This window comes from Zingiber officinale, chromosome 1A (genome assembly GCF_018446385.1).
Source record: "Zingiber officinale cultivar Zhangliang chromosome 1A, Zo_v1.1, whole genome shotgun sequence".
Lineage (NCBI taxonomy): Eukaryota > Viridiplantae > Streptophyta > Magnoliopsida > Zingiberales > Zingiberaceae > Zingiber > Zingiber officinale.
Window position 1 is genome coordinate 177,610,675 of NC_055987.1, and position 23,322 is coordinate 177,633,996.

The 23,322-nt window shown below is 37.6% G+C and overlaps 1 protein-coding gene across 1 annotated transcript; it reads left to right on the forward strand.

The window, feature by feature from the left end:
* Positions 1-797: 797 nt before the first annotated feature.
* On the forward strand, positions 798-18,352 carry LOC122012706 (protein NRT1/ PTR FAMILY 5.2-like). Its single transcript, XM_042569336.1, has 4 exons — positions 798-1,037; positions 1,135-1,352; positions 16,755-17,326; positions 17,410-18,352. Exons 1-4 carry the CDS (start codon positions 914-916, stop codon positions 18,233-18,235), a joined length of 1,740 nt encoding a protein of 579 aa, XP_042425270.1. The 5' UTR covers positions 798-913; the 3' UTR covers positions 18,236-18,352.
* Positions 18,353-23,322: the final 4,970 nt, after the last annotated feature.

Consider the following 23,322-nt stretch of genomic DNA (forward strand, 5'->3'; position numbering starts at 1 on the left):
GTCCTCAACGAGCCATGCATTTTTATATATATTTCGACTTTAGCATGGTATTAAAAATATTATCAATTTTTTATAATATTTTTAAAATTTAAAATAAATTATTAATTTTATTAAATTTAGATAATCATTTTTTACTACGTATTACATTAATTATTTTAAAATTTTTATTATATTTATTTTTTTATTATTTTCTTTTATCTCTTCCAATTTTTTATTTTTTTCTATATATATATATAATATCTATTTTTTATTATTCAATAAATTTTCTTTATTTTTTTCTCAATTTAAATAATATTTTAATATTTAAAGAATGAATTTTATTTTTTAAATTTAGATAATTATTATTTATTAAATTTAAATTTAAAAGATTGTTAGGACAGTTAATGTAAAAAATTTTATAAATAAATATAAAATTTAAAATAAATTACCTATTAAGGAAGGTAATGTGGACGTTCTGTAATTGCCATTATGAAAAGCAACCCAGTCAAACTTATCCATATGGCACTAGCCCTATTACAAAAATCACAATCAGCTCGTTTATTATATTGGCTGCTCGTTCACAACAATCACAATCAGCTTTTGTCCAATGATTCTGGAAACGGATAAACACGCTCTACGGCAGAAAGTCATTTTGCCAGGTGTAGTGGCAAATGAAGTATCTACGATTCAAATTCCAACTAGGACGTTCTGTAAAATATTTTTCTTGAATGAGATGAAAATTTTAGAACGTTAGCTGAGTGTGAATTCATTTGAGCTTCCGAATTTATTCAGTACCACCTTCCGGATTAATTGAGCCCCCCAGCTCCAAAAACTAGCTTTTCCCTATGCCACCCGACAATGCGAGCGCCATTTGCTGTCTATAAAACCCCAAGCTCGCGGGCCAACCACTGATCAGTGAGCTCGCTCGAACGTCATGGCTGCCGTCTGCGACGATTCCGGGCTTGGAGAGTACACCAAGGACAGCACCGTCGACCTCAAAGGCAACCCCGTCCTCCGGTCTAAACGAGGCGGGTGGACCGCCTGCTCCTTCGTCGTCGGTACGAACTCCTCCGGCGATCCTTTTTTTTTGCTTTCGTGTGCGCACGAGGTGTTCGACGAATTGGTCGGCTGATACGTATGTGTGTGTGTGTTTAGTATACGAGGTGTTCGAGCGCATGGCGTACTACGGCATCTCCTCCAACCTCATACTGTACCTGACAAATAAGCTTCACCAGGGCACCGTCACGGCCTCCAACAACGTCACCAACTGGGTCGGCACCGTCTGGCTGACGCCGATCGCCGGCGCCTACGTCGCCGACGCGCACCTCGGCCGCTACTGGACCTTCATCATCGCCTCCGTCATCTACCTCTCGGTAAGTGCACCATATCGTCGTATAAAAAATTAGAGTTGACAACCTTCCGTTTTAAAAGTTTTTTTTAGACTTTAAATTATTCATCAATGAGAATCCATGTTATCCAATCATTTAGATGATCAATAAAATAAACAGATATAATGCCCAATTGAATTCATATATGCATGCTTATTTTATTTTATTTTTCTAATAAAACATTAACCTAAATAAATAATTGTATTAGGTGTTTATATAGTTATAGAAAATAATTGCCTTAGTTTACGTTTTTGTTTAATTATAATAAATACAACAAGAACCAATAACAATCAAGTTTATCTCATGGGTGAAATTGGCTATATAGTTTCTTTTATTCCATTTACTTTATTATTTATTATATCATCTTTTATATCTAAATAAATTTTATTTTATTTTATTATTATTAACTAAGTATTTTTTTATCTTTCTCTTTCTCATTTAATGTACACATTTATTATAGTTTTATATCGTATTTTAGAATATTTATTGGTCATCTAAGTATATGTTCGTATCATCTTAAATATGTTTCTCGGAGTTTTCTCTCAATAAGTGTAATCCTGACTTTTTCTCTAATATTTTTTTATTTCTTATCCTATCCATTCTTATATGTCCGCACATCCACCTACAACTCTTATTTTTTACTCACGTGCTTCATTTATAGTCCAATATTCAATTTTATATAATATATCAAGTCTAACTATCGTTTTATAAAACTTTCTTTTAAGTTTTAGAGGTACTTTATGAAAACACATGCACTCTCCTTCAATTTAACTATCCTGCTTTTATTCTATGTCATACATTTCTCTCAATCCCTTTATCCTATTGCAAAAATGATCTTAAATACTTAAATCTTTCAGTTACAAACAATTTTTCATCTCTTATATGAATAATTATCTTATTATGTTTAATATTGTTAAACTTAATTACATATATTTTGTCTTTAATCTGCTAAACCTAAAACTTTTCACTTATAGCGTTTCCGGTAAGATTTGAGTTTAATATTTACTCCTTCACATGTTTTATCTACCAAAATAATATCATCTATAAATAATATATATGCACCTCGGTACCATATCTTAGATGTATCCATATTATCATCCAGTGAGTGCGTCCATAATTAGTGTAAAAAATAGGAAATTAGAGCTAATCTTTGATGTAACTTTATCTTTATGAGAAATACTTTGGATAATCACTTAGAGTCACCGCTTTTGTCATTATATCTTTATAAATACCCTTAATTAATTCAATATACTCTATGTTAACACCTCTTTATAGAATTCTCCATATAATTTTAGTTTGGACTCTATTATAAGTTTTTTCTAGATCGATGAATACCATGTGTAAGTCTTGCTTCTATTCCCGATATTTTTTAAATAGTTACGTAAGAAGATATATAGTTTCTATTATCGATCTTCCAAACATAAATCAAAATTGATCTTTGATTACTGAGGTCTCATTCCTTAGTTATTTTTCTATTACTCTTTCCCAATGTTTCATAAAATGGCTCATCAATTTAAGACCCTATAATTTTGTATATCTCCTTTATTCTTATATAAGGGAACTAGAATATTTACCATCCATTGATCAGACATTTTTTTCGTTTATAATATAAGATTGAATAACTTTATAAGTCATTCAATATCTTATTTTTCTAAGTACATTCATACCTATATCGAAATATCATCTGCTCCAACTATTTTTGCATTATGCATCCAATTTAAAATTTGTTCTGCTTATGAAGTTTTCATCTTCAATGAAAATTTAAATTTTTATACTCATCTAACTTACTTAATTTACTTAAGTTAAGTTGATCGTCTAAATCTTCATTAAAAAATTACTGAAAATACTTCTTTTATCGCACTTTTATTCTTTATCATTTAATAGTACCATATTATAGTTATTTTTAATATATATTATTTGGATAAGAGGGGTATACGCTCATCGCCTTTCATTTTAAAACTATTATTTTCATTGGAAAATAAGAGTAAGATGTTGCAGAAAACATAATCGCATGAAATACTTTATTTTTACTTGGTTCATAGCCTCCAGCTACTAGTCCAAGGCACGCAGTTTCTTGGATTACTTATCAGTGGCCAATTCACTATTGATCTCTTTTCCGAACAATTGTTAGGAGGCTAAAATTTGCTTCTTACAAAAGATGAGGAACAATAACAAGTTTATTGTTCTTTAGAATTGAAAGCACGAAGTGAAGCGACAATAAATAAATAATATTGATAATATAAGATGGAGCGGAGCTTCATTATATTGTCAGAGTGTAGCATCAGAGTATTTGCATGAGATGAGAACAAGAAGGCTTCCAAAAGTGAGTGTTGAAGGCTCTGGTCGAGCTTACTTTTATAGGTTTGGATTGGTCTACTAGTCAATATGATAGGTCTACCGATTACCTAAATAACTGGATCTAGATCTGATTTATTTGTCAATCGATCTACAGGATTGATCTACCAATCCTTTATCCCACCAATGTCTCCCTACCACCTCAACACTTTAATGTCAATCCATGGTCATGTTACCTTGCAGGGCTAATCCTTGATCGTTCCTCGTGCCTTGTCAGCGCGTCAATCCTTATCCCATGCCATGTCAGCTAGATTATCCTTATACCGTGCTACATCATCCATCTGAGACTTATCCTCATCCACTTCGGATGCCACATTAGCACATAAGACGTCTCAGCTACCAAGTCACACATAGTGCTATCTTAGCTTTTAAGTTGACTAAACCTTACTGTTTGGTCATCTAAACCGTTTAGTAGATCAGTTAACCTATTCGGTCACCCAAATCCTACAAGACAAGTGATCCTGTTTGAGACCAGTGGAGATGATGCGCTCGGCATGGTGGATGAAAGATTGACCATTAGAAGACCTTTCTAATGGACAAATATTATTTTAAAACTATTATTTTCATTAGAAAATAAGAGTAAGATGCAGCATAAAACACAATCGCATGAAATACTTTATTTTTACTTGGTTCACAGCCTCCAGTTACTAGTCCAAGGCCCGTAGTTTCTTGGATTACTTATCAGTGGCCAATTCACTATTGATCTCTTTTCCGAACAATTGTTAGGAGGCTAAAATTTGCTTCTTACAAAAGATGAGGAACAATAACAAGTTTATTGTTCCTTAGAATTGAAAGCACGAAGTGAAGCGACAATAAATAAATAATATTGATAATATAAGATGGAGCGGAGCTTCATTATATTGTCGGAGTGTAGCGTTAGAGTATTTGCATGAGATGAGAACAAGAAGGCTTCTAAAAGTTGGGGTTGAAACCTCTGGTCGAGCTTACTTTTATATGTTTGGATCGGTCTACTGGTCAATATGATAGGTCTATCGATTACCTAAATAACTGGATCTAGATCTGATCTATTTGTCAACCGGTCTACAGGATCGATCTACCAATCCTTTATCCCACCAATGTCTTCCTACCACCTCAACACTTTAATGTCAATCCATGGTCATGTTAGCCTCGCAGGGCTAATCCTTGATAGTTCCTCATGCCATGTCAACGCGTCAATCCTTATCCCATGCCATGTCAGCTAGATTATCCTTATACTGTGCTACATCATCCATCTGAGACTTATCCTCATCCACTTTGTATGCCACATTAGCACATAAGACATCTCAGCTACCAAGTCACACATAGTGCTATCTCAGCTTTTCAGTTGACTAAACTTTACTGTTTGGTCACCTGAACCGTTTAGTATATGAGTTAACCTATTCGGTCGCCCGAATCCTACAAGACAAGTGATCCTGTTTGAGACTAGTGGAGATATTGTGCTGGGCATGGTGGATGAAAGATTGGTCATTAGAAGACCTTTCTCTCCAAAAGAAGCTTCTCCTCTGATCATACGCACGTAGAGACGATCCAACAAAATGTCAGTGCCTTGAAACCAGGGGGAGTCTCTGGCGAAGGCCCTCCGACGCTCAAGTCAGTCCCAGTCTGAGCGAATGAAGATAGTGAGAATGTGCACGCGAGAATAGAATTGCATATGTTAGTGAACGTACCTTTGTCACGAAGAGAAGTCCTCTTTTGTATACCACCTCACATAACTCCGCAATCATGAGGTGGTGAAGTGTGTTAGAGGTTGTTAGACAATACACCATAATTATTTGAGGAATCTTTTTCTTACTCACATGTATACTTCCTTTGTTATTTATAGCTTCTATTATTACCTAGGTTGATGAAGAAATATGCTGTTATAATTGGTCTGCTGATGGGGGACACGATGGTCCTTGAAAAAGGTTCCAGAAGGATATTTTCTGATTCATAATCATTATTATACCAGGTTGTTAAGATGTTGTCTACTAAACATATCTTAGTCGATCGTTAAGCTGACTGCTCTATTGAGATGTTGTTATCAATTGAATATAACCTGGCCAGTCCCTTAAGCTGATCACCCTGTTAGGATGATGTTGTTGACTCAATAGGTCTCGACTAGTCTTTAAGCCGGCTACCCTGTTGGGCTGATGTTATTTGATAAGTATATCTCGGCTTGTCCTTAAGCCAACCGCTTGATTATAATATATGTTGAATATATCTCAGCCGGTCCTTAAGTCGGCCGCTTGATTGGAATACCTACTGAATATATCTCAGTTGATCCTTAAGTCAGCTGCTTGATTAGAATATCTGTTGAATATAAGCCAGTCGGTCCTTAAGTCGACTACCTTGTTGAGACATTCAGTTGTATTCTGTATAAGTGATTTCATCGTATGCTATACTGCTTGTATCTTAGTCGGTCTTTAATCCAACCTTCTTGTTATGCTGCTGTTCGCTAAGTATATTTTGGCTAGTTTTTAAACCAGCCACCTTATTAGAATACTATTCGCTAAGTATATTCTGGTCAGTCTTTAAGCCGATCACTATGTTAGAATGTTTAGTTGAGCTCTCGATCATTAAGCCACTCTATTATATTTTGCATAACTCTGAAACATTTGTTCAAAAAATGATATAGTGCTTTAGTCATGTTGGAAATCCACTTGAGAAATAATAAATAACTTGTACTTTATCGGGATCTCGTCTGGGTGGAAATATAAGGATAAGTGCTGCAGACTCAGTCATCCTTCTATCCACCCAGGCTTATAAAGGGTTATTAAGAGAGATGCAGTCACACTATGTCATTTCTCGACCGGATATTTGTATGGTCGGATATTTGTATGATCAGAGCATACATGTTCGCCCGACTTTAAGACTGGGTGTATACATGTGCGTGCTCCCTCTATAATTGGTCTGTTGTAGAGTGAGTCGGTCATTCTTGCCAATGTGTAACTCTGGTCGACCTTAATTTTGGCCGCCCTAAGGTCTGGTCATTTCCCCGATCGACTTAGACCTCGATCTGGTCAACCTAAGAACCTTGACACTAGGTAGCTGATCCAGGCCAAAGAAGGGAATGTTACTTCTTTTGGAGTAGGACTTCTACATCATCTTAACTTTGACTGCTATGCCACCTTTTGGGTCCATTCTTCATAACCCGTATCAACAAGGTTAGTAGAGAATATACAATTTAAGTAATTCTAGTTAAGACAATTACTTAACTATCTTATCTCAACTTTGGAATCTGATTAAGATTCTTAGTTGTATCTTGCCTAAAGTTGTCCCTGTTGGCTTAATGAGTCCGACAAGAGGGAGTGAATTGCCTATGAAAAAGTAAAAAATAAGAACCTTTCTTGATCTTTCAACTCAAATTAGTAGCACACTTATAAACAGAAAATTAAGCAACTAATAAGTAAAATACGCAAAGGAGTTACTTGGTTACAACCTAGGTGGTTGTTAATCCAAGATAAAAGAAATCGCTGAAAAGATCTCCTTCGTGTAGGCAGAGAAGCCTATTACAATTGTTGAACACTCAGAAATGTGATAGGAAAAGAATACAGGAGTTGATTGTCTATTTCCTAGATCTAGGGGTATTTTTATAGCCCTTGGGAAACCTTATCCAGGGCTAGAAGGCGCCTTCAACGTGGTGAAAAGCTCCTCCAACAAAGTACCATCAAATAAAACTTTATCCACTACCAACGACAAAATTTGCCTGGTCGAAGGCGCCTTCCATGCACATTGAAGGCGCCTTCCATAAAGGGTTGAAGGCGCCTTCCATGAAAGCTTGATGACACCTTCAAGTGCTTGAAGGCACCTTCCAGCAGAAGGCTTCAGCAGCTGCCGAGCTCCAAGCTTCTTCTCTTGCTCTTTCGCTACTCCTCTCACTCGAGTGATTTAGGCCAATAGGAATAGAGCTCACCCAAACCCATTTTCTGGCTTTCTTCTCGAGCAGACTTCTGCTCCAGCTTCTCGTCCCTCGGAATGTCGCGCATATCCTTCTCATCCACCGGTGTACTCTTCCGCAGCATCTCATCCTTCGGATACACCGAGCCTATTGGCTCCCTTCCTGTGTCATCCTTCTCGTTAGCTGTGTCTTCTGTTTAACTTCTTGTGTTCCTAGGCTTCTGTACACTTAGACACAAGGATCAAACACAACAAGATCTAACTTTAACTTGGTTGATCACATCAAAACTACTATGGGGTTCCATCAGCCTTGCAAAACTTATCCTTGACCATTCCTCATGCCACATCATCGTGCTAATTCTTATCTCGTGCCACATCAGCAAGATGATCCTTATTCCATTCTATATCAGCCATCCGAGACTTAACCCTATCCACCTCTGATGACATATTAGCACAGATGACATCTCAACTACCAAGTCACACATTGTGCCATCCCAACTTTCGATAGACTAAACCTTACTGTTCGATCGCTCAAATTGTTTGGTCGACCAATTAACCCGTTCAATCGATCAGTTAAGCTTGAACCTTTTATGAAAAGTTTAGTACAGAATATGCAATTTAAGTAATTCTATTAAAATAATTACTTAACTATCCAATCTCAACTTTATAATCTGATTAGGATTCTTAGTTGGAGTATCGTCTAAAGTTGTCCCCATAATAAGAACTCGACCTTACTCATTTTTTCTTTTTAGAAGAACCTCTTCACTCCAGGAGCTTACTTTTATTTATCATCAACCAAACATCCAATCCTCTAGACTTGTTTGGGCTACCTTTGCTCAACATTTAATCACCCCTCCAGGTCTTCTTTTGATTCGATCTTTGGTCCTAGTTGACCCATCGAAACGACCTTGCCAGATGTTTGGTCCCTTGACCCATCTAGATTTTCATGTCTGGTGTTCAGTTCTTTTAATCTGCTAAGAGTTTTGGTACCTGGTACCTAGTAAACATGACATACTATAACTTATTTGTTTAAGCAACCTGTATACTCAACTGAGCCATTAGATTATAATATAACATAACTTTGAACCTTTGTCAACATTAAAATTTAGGTTTGATTATATAGTGATCCTTGCACCAACAACTCTTACAAGTATTATAAATGGTTGATTTTTTCCTTCTCTTTCTCTTGTATTTTCTCATTCCATTATCAAAATTCTTTACTTAGTGATGTATGTCCCTTTCTCTCACCAAGTACACTCTTAGATACTATTTTCAACTTTGATATCATCTTATCCCATGTCGTATTTGAGTCATTGTGTATTTTTCCTAATACCTTAACTTTTACCCTTTCCTTAAGTATGTTTTATTTACAATACTTTAACTTCTACCATTTAATTCTAGGAGTCATGCACATTTTTCTTCTTTTGATACTATGTTTGAAATATATATTGTTGCGCAAAGAGAGGGCAACACCTCTCAACCTCTAAAGCATGGAAGAAGAGGAAGAGAGAAAAGAGATCGTGCAGAGCAACAAGACAAAGACGCATAAAAAGAGAGCAAACACGAGAAAGGAGAAGAAGAAGAGTTACCATGGTTCGGCGACATGCCTACTCCACAAAAACGTCGAAGCTTTATTAGAATTCTCTCTACACAAGATAATCATATTACATGATTCTTGTGATTGTTGTTGTACAATAGATTTATAATGATCCCTATAAATAATGCATAAATCCCAAACTCGGTAAAATTATAATAGAATTTTGTTATGAAAAATCACGATAGAATTCTGTTACAAAAAATTATAACAGAATTCTGTTATATAAAATCGTAACAGATTTTATTACGAAAAATCTTAACAGATTTTTTTTCCATAACATCCATCGCATTGATGAAGGGGAGCCTTGGCGTAACGGTAAAGTTGTTGCCATGTAACCAAAAGGTCACGGGTTCGAATCCTGGAAATAACCTCTTGTAAAAAGTAGGATAAGGTTGTGCACAATGAATCCTTCCCCAGGACCCCGCATGGTGTGAGCTTCGTGCACTGGGCTACCCTTTTAACATCCATCACATTGATCCCATCCAAATATGAGCCATCCGTCAACAATCTCTACCTTGGCGAATACTTACCCCTTCTAAGAATACGAATATCTGAATAAAGCTCTACCTGGATCTTTGGGTCTGGGCTTCATTACTCTAGCATTTAGAGATATAGATTAAGTTCAAGCAATACTTGAACTTCTCTATGGTCACTGGCTTTGTCAGTATATCTGCAACATATTGTCTGCCGTGTGAACCTTCTTAAGTTGAATTTCCCCGGAAGCAATCAACTCTCTGATCTTGTGAAACCTCACATCGATGTGCTTGGTTCTCACATGATACACCTAATTCTTCGCCAAATAGATAGCACTCTGACTATCATAACAACTTGACTCCACTTTGCTGAAGACCTAGTTCTCTGACAAACCTTGTAAGTCATAAAGCTTCCTTTACTGCTTCAACTACTGTCATGTACTCTGACGTCGTAGTAGACAATGCAATAATAGATTGAATCATAGATTTCCAATAAATAGATCCTCCTGCCACAGTAAACATGTATCCTGTAGTAGACCTCCTGTTATCTAAATCTCCTGCATAGTCCGCATCTACGTACCCAGCAATTGAAGAATTTTTTAGTTGTCTACTGAACATGATGCTATAATCAGTTGTACTTCTCAAGTATCTGAAAATCCACTTCACTGCATCCCGTGGTCGACCAGGATTTGAGAGAAACTTGCTTACCATACTAACTGCTTGGGCCAAATCTGGTCTCGTACAAACTATGGTATACATCAGAGAACCAACTGCACTGGCATAAGAACCTTTGACATCTCTTGGATCTCGTCATCCGTCTTTGGATAATGTGTACTGGATAACTTGAAATGATGCGCTAGGGGTATGATCATTGACTTTGTATTCTTCATGTTAAATCTATCCAGCACGTTCTCCACATAGCTATGTTGAGACAACCATAATCTCCCTGCAGCTCTATCCCTCTGAATCTCCATCCCAAGAATCTTTTTGGTCTCTCCCATATCTTTCATATCAAATTTCTTGCTCAATAGCCTCTTTGATTTATTAACCTCTTTCATTTTTTTCGCAACAATGAGCATGTCATCTACATATAGTAATAAGAAAATCAGTGATTCATCTTCAAGGCTCTTCACATATATGCATCAGTTATACTCAAATCTCCTATATCCGTTTTGAATCATGTAGGAATCAAAATATTTTTATCATTGCCTAGGAGATTGTTTCAATCCATAGAGCGATTTATTCAACTTGCAAACCAACCGTTCTTGTCCAAGCTGACTAAATCCCTTAGTAATATAAAAATTTGTTCCACCAAATTTCCATAAAGAAATGTCGTCTTCACATCCATTTGCTCCAACTGCTAATCGTGACGTGCCACCAAAATCGACACCACTCTAATTGACGTATGTCTTACCACTGGAGAGAAAATTTCTTCATAGTCAATCCCCTTTCTCTGTGACTAACCTTTTGCTACCAACCGAGCCTTGAACTTCACTTCTTCTCCCTCTAACACTGCTTCTTTCTTCTTGAATATCCACTTGCACCTTATAGTTTTTTCTCCTTTAGGAAATTCCACTAGATCCCACATTTGGCTCTTATGCAACGACTCCATCACCTCTGTCATAACACCCGTCCACCTGTCTTTCTCAGAGTTGTGTATCGCCTCCTGAAAAGATGTAGGGTCTCCACTACTAGTGATAAGCGCATAAGATACTAAATCTTCGAATCCGTATCTGGTGGGTGGTTTTACGACTCGTCTTGTTCTGCCACTAGCTACAGTGCGATGCTCCGTGTGCTCTGAGCTAGAATCATCAGAGTTATGAATCTCTAGCTTCACCTTCATAACATCTTTCTCCATGTTGCTTTGTGGTGTTTCCTTTCCTTCTTCCTGAGTACGTTGTAGCATAGTTTTCTCATCAAATACTACATTTCTGCTGATCACCACCTTGTTTTCCTTAGGATCCCAAAGTTTGAAGTCTTTAACTCCTTTTTGATACCCTAGAAAAATGCACTGTTTTGACTTCACATCCAGCTTTGATGTTTCCTCACTAGATATGTGTATATAGACTGGACATCTAAAAACTCGAAGATGAGAGTAATCTACTTGATTTCCTATCCATACTTCCTCTGATACTTTGCCTTCTAGTGCTGCCCTTGGTGATCTATTAATGAGATAATATGTCATGTTAACCGCTTCCACTCAGAAATTCTTTGTAAGACCTCCATTCAGCCTAAGACATCTTGCCTTTTCAATGATTGTCCTGTTCAACATTTCCGCTATCCCGTTCTACTGAGGTGTCCTGTGAACTAAGAAATGTCTCATTATCTCATGTTGCTCACAAAATTCCTAAAATTTTGAATCTATGTACTTAATCTCATTGTCTGACCTAAGACATTTGATTTTTCTTCCGATTTGGTTCTCTACTTCAGTTTTTCACAGTTTAACCTTTGCAAAAGTTTCTGACTTGTGACGCATAAAGTATACCCAGACCTTTTATGAGAAATCATCAGTAAAACTCACAAAATACAAGTGCCCTCAATGTGATGCTACACTAGCTGGTCCCCAGAGATCCGTATGTACGTAGTCCAGAATCTCCTCTGTCTTATTTATCGCCGTCTTGAATTGCACTTTGCTTTGTTTCCCAAGAACATAAAATTTGTAAAATTCAAGCTTGTATGTCTTGACACCCTTCAATAAATCTCTCTTGTGAAGTTCTAGCATCCCACGTTCACCTATTTGCCCTAGCCGCATATGCCACAAGATTGTACTGCCTAATTCAGACTCCACCGAGATGACTCCACCTATAACTGTAATCCCTATCAACTTGTAGATGTTTTCTGCTACCTTTTATCCTTTTATTATCGTCAGAGCTCTTTGGTTGACTTTCATCATCCTGCTCATTGATTTGTAATTACAACCAATACTATCCAATGTGCCTAGTGAGATCAAGTTCTTCCTTAGCTTTGGTATATATCTGACATCATATAAAGTTCTAATCACACCATCAAACATTTTAATTTTGACGTTTCCTATGCTGATAACTTTGCATGATGCATCGTGTCCCATCAACACTGAACTAGAATCCACTGTCCTATAGGTATCAAACCAATCCTTGTTTGGAGTCATATGATATGAACATGTAGAGTCTAAAATCCATGCATCTGTTAGCTGCTCCAAACTCGACATAACTGATAGCATATCTCCATCATCACTCTCTGAATTTTCTTCTTCAACTATATTTGCAGACTTTGCCGAACTATCTTTGTTCTCTGCAACATGCTTCTTTATCTTTGGGCAATCTCTCTTGATATGACATTTGCCTCCACATTTGTAGCATGTGATCACCTTCTTCCTTCTCGATTTAGAATGAGCCTTATTATTGTTACCCGATCTATGTCGAGATTTACTCCTATCACGCTCTTGGTTGCTATTTACCACAAGTCCTTCTCCTTGAGAAACTTCATCGCTTGTTTTCTTCCTTTGGTGAAAACCTAGCAATGCACCTGTGATCTCCTCCAATTTAAGTTTCCTTACCCCACATCAAAGTAGTAACAAAATTATCGTATGTAGAAGATGAAGGTAGAGAATTCAACAACATCAGCGTCTTGTCCTCGTCTTCGATCTTCACATCAACCCACTTTAGATCGCTCACAATCTGGTTGAATATGTTGATGTGATGGCTCATATCGGTTCCTTCTGTCATCTTCAGCTCGAATAATTTCTTCTTGAGATACAGCTTGTTTGTTAATGACTTTGACATGTACCGGCTTTCCAACTTTTGCCAAACTGCCACCGGTGACGCCTCATCCATGACATGGTACATCACATCATCTGTAAGGCAAAGCCTGATTATTGCTACTGCCTTCGCTTGTAGTTCTTCCCAATCTAATCTCTCTATGCTTTTCGGTTTCCTTTCTCCTACCGCCTTCACCATGCCTTGTTGCACCAACAAGTCCTTGACTCTTCTATGCCATAATCCGAAGTTTTCGATTCTGTCAAACTTCACCATATCAAACTTTGCAGAAGTCACCCCCCGACATATTGAAGAAATCCACTAAAAATTTGTAGCTCTGATACCAATTGTTGCACAAAGAGAGGGCAACACCTCTCAACCTCTAAAGCGTGGAAGAAGAGGAAGAGAGAAAAGAGATCGCGTGAAGCAACAAGATAAAGACGCACAAAAGGAGAGCAAACACGAGAAAGGAGAAGAACAAGAGAAAGAAGAAGAGTTATTATGGTTCGGTGACGTGCCTACTCCACAAAAACGGCCGAAGCTTTATTAGAATTCTCTCTATACAAGAGAATCATATTACATGATTCTTGTGATTGTTATTGTATAATAGGTTTATAATGATCCATATAAATAATATATAAACCCCAGACCCGGTAAAATCATAACAGAATTTTGTTATGAAAAATCACAATAGAATTCTGTTATGAAAAATCATAACAGAATTCTGTTATATAAAATCGTAACAGATTTTATTACGAAAAATCTTAACAGATTCTTCTTCCATGACATACATCGCATTGATCCCATCCAAATATGAGCCACCCGCCAATATATATCCAATATTATTAACTTATGTTGAGTAGTTAAATTTTTTTCATGGATGACCTAGCAATCTTTATAATTTTTTTTTATCTTTATTTCTATGCATAAGAAAGTCAATTTATGATTTATTATTTTTACTTTTGAACGTGACTAAATGTTCTTCTCTTTCCTTGAAAAAAGTATTAACTAGTATAAGATCATATACTATTGCAAAATCTAATGTAATTTTTCCTTCTTCATTTTCTATTTTAAATCCATAACTCCATGCAAGGTTATCATATTTCTCATTTTTCAATACTACAGGCTCATTTAAATTTTCTCTTATTAAAATCATTTCAGTCAACAGAATATTTTGTACCTCATCTAGGCTGTTTAGATTTGATGTGTTCATCTAATCCTTCTTGAGATGTATATATATTAATTACATTAATAGTTTTTTTATCATCACTATATTAAGAGCTATAATTTTATTCCCTTTTAACTACTACTATTTCATATTTTAACGAACTATTTACTACAATACTTACTCCTCTACTCTTTTTTTTTGTTTTACTTCTTCCTATATATCATAACTTAAAACTTGAATTCTCTATCTTGTTTTCCTTCTCTCTGACTTATTTTATCTCTTATATATGTAAAATATTAATTTTTCTCATAATTATAATATCTTCCTCTATTATTTTACTAGTGAGTGTTCCTAAATTTCATATTTCAAATTTTAAAAAATTAATTTTCTTATAATATTTATTCATACACAACCTATGATGTGAATATTTTTATATATTTAACGTTACACTCAATTCTCATGGAGATGCAACTGTCTTTATCGAGATATTACAATCGGATCCTATAACACATACTTTCTCATAAACATCATAATGTTGATATAATAATTTAATAAATTTATTTATTAAATATTTTTCTAAAAATTAATATTAATTGATAATTTAACGCGCAATCCTCGTGCTTTTTCATCTAGATTTGAGACTCATACTAACGTGTTTGTTTAATAATAATAAATACATGACAAAATAATTAATTAACAACTATGTTTTCATTTAACGTAGATATCTTTATTTTGATTAAAAAAATAATTAATCATACAACGGGAATACTTTTATTTAGTTATACGTACTACCTTATTTATTGTTTTATAATAAATATTATTTTATAATTCAGGCACAATTATTTCAAGATTTATACATAAATGAATAAGAAATCACTACCAAAATATATAAAGTAACCAAACAAAATCACTTAAAATTATAAATTCTATTTTATTAATCTATAATTTCCCATGTGAAACTAAAACAAATCTAAGAGTTAGATAAAATGGTAAAAATCATAGGAGCGCAACTCATTTTTCAAATTATCAAAGTAACATTTCAGTTTGATTTTTGATAAATTATCAAAGTAACATTTCAAATGACATAGATACCTTCCGACATATATATGTATTTAACATGTACAATATCATCTTTTTTTAAACTAAATATCATCACGTTATCATAGCTACATTTCCATATCTGCTATCACTACAACAATTGTAGCAGGTGTGAATCCATAACTTCTATAACATTATAACAACTACACATCAATAAATGTTACAATTATAATTCATGAATTAGAGGATTTTAATTGGAAGAAAAGTGACAATTCCATGGATAAATTGTTTACTCGGGAACCCTAAAATCTAAACTCGTAAACCTTAAAATGAATTAGTCAATAAATTTTTATTATGTATATGCTACATATTCTAATTGACTCAGTGAATAATTAAATAATTATGATATATCATTCTCTAATAATCAAGAAATAGAATCTATATTTGAGATATATATATTCCACATCAAACATATATGCAACACCACTATGAAAAATATTAAAAGAAAAATATTAAAAACTCATGTATTCACTAATTAATTGAAAATTCATCATTTTATTATAGCTATTAGAAAATCATAACTATTATAATATGGTTTTGATGCTCAATTGTAGTAGTTATGGTGTCGTAGCTACTATAATATAATTATTGTTCTATTGTGATAGTTACGATTTCGTAACTGTTATAATGTGACTGAATTTAGATGAAAAAAGAATATCCTTTAAACATAGATAGTTGTTGCTCAAAGAACATATATATTGTCCTTTCAAAATGATACGGTGGTTGAGATATGTTATTACTTGAGGTCATGTCTTTCCTCATATCTTAATCATCTATATTAATAACTAATAATTATCTATAATTTATCTTCTTTATTGATCGAAGAATGGAGTAACAGGAGTATTGGGATAAGTAAATCCTCCTTGATAACTCGAAGAACATAGGTATTATTTTATAAGGGAATGGAGTGTCTGTTTTAATAAAAAATTAAAATGATATGTTATTTTGATGATAAAAAAAAAAATATGGAAAGCTCCTATGGTTTTTGCCACATATAAAACAATAAAGTGGTTTTCGCTTTAAATTAATTGGTTTTAAGATACTCTTCAAGTCAAGTTTGGGTTCCCCGTGCTTGCTTCCAAACAGGGGATGGGTCTACTGACCCTGTCGGTGTCGCTGCCGTCGCTCAAACCGCCGCCGTGCGGCCCCAACACCGCCGACCCTTCCTGCTCCACCAAGGTCTCTCCGTTGCACGTCAGAGTCTTCTTCTGCGCGCTCTACATCCTCGCCGTCGGCGCCGGCGGCACCAAGCCCAACATCTCCACCATCGGCGCCGACCAGTTCGACGAGTTCCATCCCCGCGAGCGCGCGCACAAGCTTTCCTTCTTCAACTGGTGGATGTTCAGTATCTTCTTGGGCACCCTCTTCGCCAATACCTTCCTCGTCTACATCCAGGACAACGTCGGATGGACCCTCGGCTACGCCCTCCCCACCCTCGGCCTTGCCATCTCCATCTCTGTCTTCGTCGCCGGTACTCCCTTCTACCGCCACAGGATCCTCGCCGGAAGCCCCTTGATCAAGATGGCCAGGGTTATCGTGGCCGCAGCCCGGAAATGTACCGTGCGGTTGCCCAGCGACCCCAAGGAGCTGCACGAGCTCGATCTCGACGCTTATGCCGAGCCTGGAAAATACCGCATCGATTCCACACCAACTTGGAGGTGAATTATACAATTTCACATCAAAATTAGATTTTTTACTCCGATCACACATCAAAATTAAAATTTTTAACATCTTCTACCAGGGTTTTGAACAAAGCAGCAGTGAAGACGGGTCCGACGAATCCATGGGCGCTCTGCACGGTGACGCAAGTGGAGGAGACGAAGCAAATGCTGATGATGATCCCAATCCTCATCACCGCGTTCATCCCCAGCATAATGTTCGCTCAGACCAACACACTGTTCGTGAAGCAGGGCACCACCCTGGACCGCCACATCGGCCCCAACTTCAAAATCCCTCCGGCGAGCCTCGCCGCCTTCTCCACCCTCTCCATGCTCGTCAGCATCGTCCTCTACGACCGCTTCTTCGTCCCCTTCATGCGCCGGTTCACCGGGAACCCCCGCGGCATCTCTCTGCTACAGCGCATGGGCACCGGGATGGCGATCCACATCGTGATCATGTCCGTGGCGTCGCTGACGGAGAGGCGGCGGTTGGCTGTGGCGCGGGAGCACGGGCTGGTGGAGAGTGGTGCGGGGGTCCCGCTCACCATCTTCATCCTGCTGCCTCAGTTCGTGCTGATGGGCGTGGCGGACGCGTTCCTGGATGTGGCCAAGGTCGAGTTCTTCTACGACCAGGCGCCCGAGGGGATGAAGAGCCTGGGCGCGTCCTACGCCATGACTAGCCTCGGCGTCGGCAACTTCCTCAGTAGCTTCCTGCTCTCCACCGTGGAGCGCATCACGCGGCAGCATGGCCATGGGTGGATACTCAACAATTTGAACGCGTCGCACCTGGATTACTATTACGCCTTCTTCGCCGTGCTCAATTGCCTCAACTTCGCCTCCTTTTATGTGGTGAGCAGGTACTACGTTTACAGAGCAGAGACGACGCATCAAGGGCTCGTTGATGATTGATTATGAATGAGGGAGTTTTACTTTTACACATATAGCCGCCGTTGCCGTTGGAAGAAGAGTCCGAGTTCCTTCTCGAACTATAAAAGTGTTAATTACTTTATTTGAAATATAATAAATGTACATATATAATTCCAATGTGACACGAGTATATAAATAAGTTAAACCTAAAGTCTTAACCTTGTCCATGCTTTTTGTTGCCCTAGAAAATATCTCATATTAGTCTATCATTCCCTTGAATGTATTTAGATCAACAAATTTACTCAATGTGCCCTCCTCCTTTATCCTTCAACTTCGAGTCACCAAGATTCGCAACCTCATCAGTATCACATATCAAATCTAACTTAAATATTTTATCAAATACATTAAAATAAATTGATCAAATTTTACCACTTTAAATTTGACCACTTTAGAATGTTAATGTACCAATAGAGTATACATTTACGAATTCCTTCCATGTTCAAATCAATATTGTCTCCTTACATTGAATATCCTTGTTCCCTTATAAAATCCTTGTACTAGACGTTGTTCGTTGTGGTACCACTACTCATCTTTGAGTTTGAATGAGAAGCTCATGTTAGGATTGTGCCAATTGGACGAAAAGGGAGGAGGATGGGGAGAACCGACAAAGAAATATTATTATTATTCCATCCTTTACTAGAGGTAGGAACTTCCGTCATGAATTGGATATCCGATCGGGCCATGAAACAAAATACATCCACCGTAACTGGAACATCTTGAATTGGAAAAAGCATTGGAAAAGGAAAATAGGAGGGTATTGCAAATAAGAAAATATCGTATAAAACCCGGTTAGGAATTGAAAGAACTTAGGACTTAGTTGATTCAAGCGAAGAGAAAAGTATACGAAAATCTTTAGGAGGAATGAGTGGATGGGAAACGTAACCTACCCTCCAGTTGTCCTACAAAGAAAGTAGTAGTCTCGGACAAGGGGGTTGATGCGGTTGCTCAGTCAATGTGGCGAGCATAATCACATAATCCGAGGGAATGTGAAATCAGGGCCCTAAGGCTTTATAATAGTCGGGGATACACTTCAAATGATTGCTTTTAAAACAAAGTCGAAAGTCTGCTCGACTAGACTCAGATGTATCCCGAGAAGAGAAAACTGATTGAGTACTAGACAAACCAACGGTTCAATCAAGATAGAACTAACAAATGAGTTAGAAGAGAAGAAAGGATTGCTTACGCGAGTCGCAAGAAAGTTGCGGAATAAGAGATGTCACAAAACTACAACACTCGTAGTGGAAAAATGCAGAGTTACATTTTTACGTACGCTAACCCCCCTATAGTCAGGTAAGTTGGCTAAGTGAAAAATCACGGACGATCGAGGTTTCATCCTTTTTTTTTTAATCCAATCCGATGGCTATGGTAGCTATTGATCAGTAAACAACACAGGCACATGTGGATGTCACGAATGATGACCCTACAGATAAGACTTGCAATTGAATGACTTGCATACAGAGTCACATGACAGGTGTAATGTTGGGAACACTTTCATGCCCTGATATTTCTAACTTCGATTATCGAAATTTAAACAACAATTATTGTGTTGAACGGGGGAGGCTCAGGAATCAAGTGTCAGCTGTGATGAGACCCAAGATGAACTCTAATCAATGAAGGATAACCAAAAACTTTACTCGTTGTCTGCCTGAGTGATAGAGCACAACAAAACCCCATGGCAATCAATAGCCTAGTCCGCCATAAGTTAAATAAAGTAATAATGCATTAGAATCGGGAGTTCGAGCTTAGGACCTAAAAAAACTCTTCCCTTAACGGGAAAATTGAAGTTTTTTGGGTTATCCACCCTCTACAATTTAGCCTTGTGGCCTTATAAAAGGGTATTCTCTGAGTGAAAAAATTTAAGTTTTCAAGGCCCCATATTCCTAAGGGTCAGATCGCAAAAGGTTCATAACTAAGCCACCAACTTGTTGCTCATTTTTGAGGACTCCTTGATGTCGATCTTCCTCTCCCTGGTCTAGATGGAACAAACAAATATTAAGGTCTTCTTGGTTTTCTTCTAATTTTCCTTAAATACTCTCGGTATTATTGCATTCAGATTATGATTATGATCATGGGATCGAGCTCCTCTACCCTTGTTGTTAGCAGCAACCTCCTCATTTCATCAGACTTAATTTGACTATGCTCTTCAATCCGACTTGAAAAGGGACATGTTATGCATCTCGGGTAAATCCAATCGAGTCATCGCCCTATCTAGGCCCCATGAGTAGGTCGACTCCTTCATAATAGTTGTTCCCCATTGGACATCGACCTCCCCTACTTGCATGGCCGTAGTGGTTCCCAGACGACGAAGAATCTTAACTAAGTGGGTTCCCTCTGACATCAACCTCCGACAGTTCCTAATGTGAAATCGACCCCAGCGAGGTTGCCTACCTCGAGAGCAACGTCGAACTAACAACTAGACAACATTAGGAGTACATCTCAATGGTTTTTACGCTTCAATGTCCTGCTTGTGCGACTGGCCAATAGATGGCGCTTTGCTTGTGCGATTGTCCATGCGACTCGCCTAGGGCTCACATGACAACTTACATGGACTTTCCACCTTCACACCTATATAAGTTTCTATAAAGATAAGTAAAGGTATGATTTTCTTCTCCCACACAAAGACAACTCACTTCTTCTTCTCCGAGCTCTTTTCCTTCCTCGCGTGAGTTCACGAGAACTTGGCTTTGACCCATCGTTGACATGACCATCGGAGGGGCCATGTTGACAATATTGGCCCTTGGACTGACGTGCTTTGATCTAGAAACTCCAATGACAATTAAACTGGAGGTCCATGATGTTAGTCCCTTAGTGACCGGCTAGAGGGGGGGTGAATAGCCTGCACAATAAAAATAAACAAAATCCCCTTTCTCGATCTTATAGTTTGACTAGAATAGACACTTGCATAAAAGAAATAAGAGACTGATTAAAAAGAAAAAGCACAAATTCGTTACTTGGTTTGTAATCAGGGAATTACTAATTCAAGGAAGTTGAAGCTCACTAAACAATCTCCTTTAGGCGGAGAAGCCTCTTATAGCAGTTGAAGCACTTAATTACAGAACAAAACTAAAAAGGAATCATTTACAAGTATTGTTCTGATTTACTAGGATTAGGACTATATTTAATAGCCTTGGTCAGGGCACCTAGAAGGGTTCCAGACGCCTAGAGGGGGATAAAATTTTATTTCCGTCGCAACGAAATGTGCCACATCACGTTTGGTTGAGATTTCAAGTCTGGGTGCCGAGAGGGGTTCCAGCCTCCTGGAGGGGTTCCGAGCGCCCGGAGTCTGGGCACGCCGGACTAGGTCCGGGCGCCTAGACCGAAAAGTCAACATTTTATTGACTTTCGGTCTCGGTCTTTCACTTCGGTTCCGCTCGCATTTGTTCGGATCTTCCATTCTGATTTCACTTGCTTGGGTGATTTCAACCATCCGGAATAAGACTCACCCGAACCCATTTTTCAACCTTCTCGAGCAACCTTTCGCTCCGGCTTCTCGTCCCTAGGAAACACCGCGCGCCTCCTTCTCGTATGCCCGTGTACTCTTCCGCAGCACCTCGTTTCTTGGACGTACCGAGCCCGTCGGCTCTCTCCTATGTCATCCTTCTCACTAGCTGTGTCTTTTGCTCGACTTCCTGTGCTCATAAGTTCCTGCACACTTAGACACAGGGGTTAAACTACAATAGGACCTAACTTGACTTAGTTGTGTTAGACCGCGGCGGCCGACTAGAAGGTGGGTTGAATAGCCCTGTAAAATTAAAAACACAACCCTTCTCAAACTTTCAACAGAACACTTGCATAAAATAAAAATAATAAATTAAAATAGAAAGGAAGAGGCACAAGATGTTTATTTGGTTACAACCGAGGAGGTTGTTAATCCAAGGAAAGTGTCACACTAGTATCTCCTTCAGGTGGAGAAGCCTCTTACAACAATGACGTACAAGAAATAGAAGCTCAACTCTAAAAGAAAGCGTACAAGTGTTGGAATGCTAATCTTGAGATGATTTGAAGCTTCTGGACCAAGGTTGTATTTATAGCCCTGGTCGGGGAGCCAGGAAGAGTTTCAGGCGCTTGGGAGGGGATAAACTTTTATCCCCTTCGCAAGGATCACGTTTGGCGCGATCCTGGTCAAAAGTCAACTCCGAGCGCTCGGACCACTAAAGTCAACCAGGTTGACTTTTGGTCCGAGCACTCTGCTCCAGTGCTGCTCGCCTCAGTCCGAGTCTTTTGCTCCGGCTCCGCTTGCTTGGGTGATTTCAGCCAACCGAAATAAGGCTCACCCGAATCCAATTTCGACCTTCTCGAGCAACCTTATGCTCCGGCTTCTCGTCTCTCGGAAACGCCGCACACCTCCTTCTCGTCCGCCCGCGTACTATTCCGCAGCGCCTCGTACCTTAGACGCACCGAGCCCGTCGGCTCCCTCCCGTGCCGTCCTTCTCGCTAACTGCGTCTTTTTCTCGACTCCCTATGCTTCTAAGCTCCTGCACACTTAGACACAAGGTTAAAAACATGACAGGACCTAACTTAACTTGTTGATCACATTAAAATAACCTTGGGATTCCAACAATCTTCCTCTTTTTGATGTGAGCAACCCAAGTTAAGATAGTGTAAATAGACATAAAAATGAAATAACTAATATTGCAATAAAGTGCAAAACGATGGAAAAATAAAAAAATATTGGTCTACCTCCCCCTAGACTTATACTTTTCTTTCTCCCCCTTTGATCACATAAAAAATGAGGTTTCAAGAAAAAATCTAAGGGTTAAAACTTAGAAAGTTTTGAAAATTATTTCAAGGATTTTACTTAAAAATTTACAATAATTTTCAACAATGTTTCTAAGTTTCAAAAAAAATCTAAGTTAAAAAATAATCTAAATTAGATAATTTTGTAAAAGTAATATTTTTTAAAGAATTTTTCTAACTTAAATCTTTGAGAATTTTCTAAGTAAAACTTTAGGTAAGAAAATTTTTTGAAAATAAAATTTAAGCAACAATTTCTAATTTTCAGAAGAAATTTTAACTTAGGGAAAAATAATTCTTTTGAGAATTTTTCTAAGTAAAAAAATTTGCTCAAG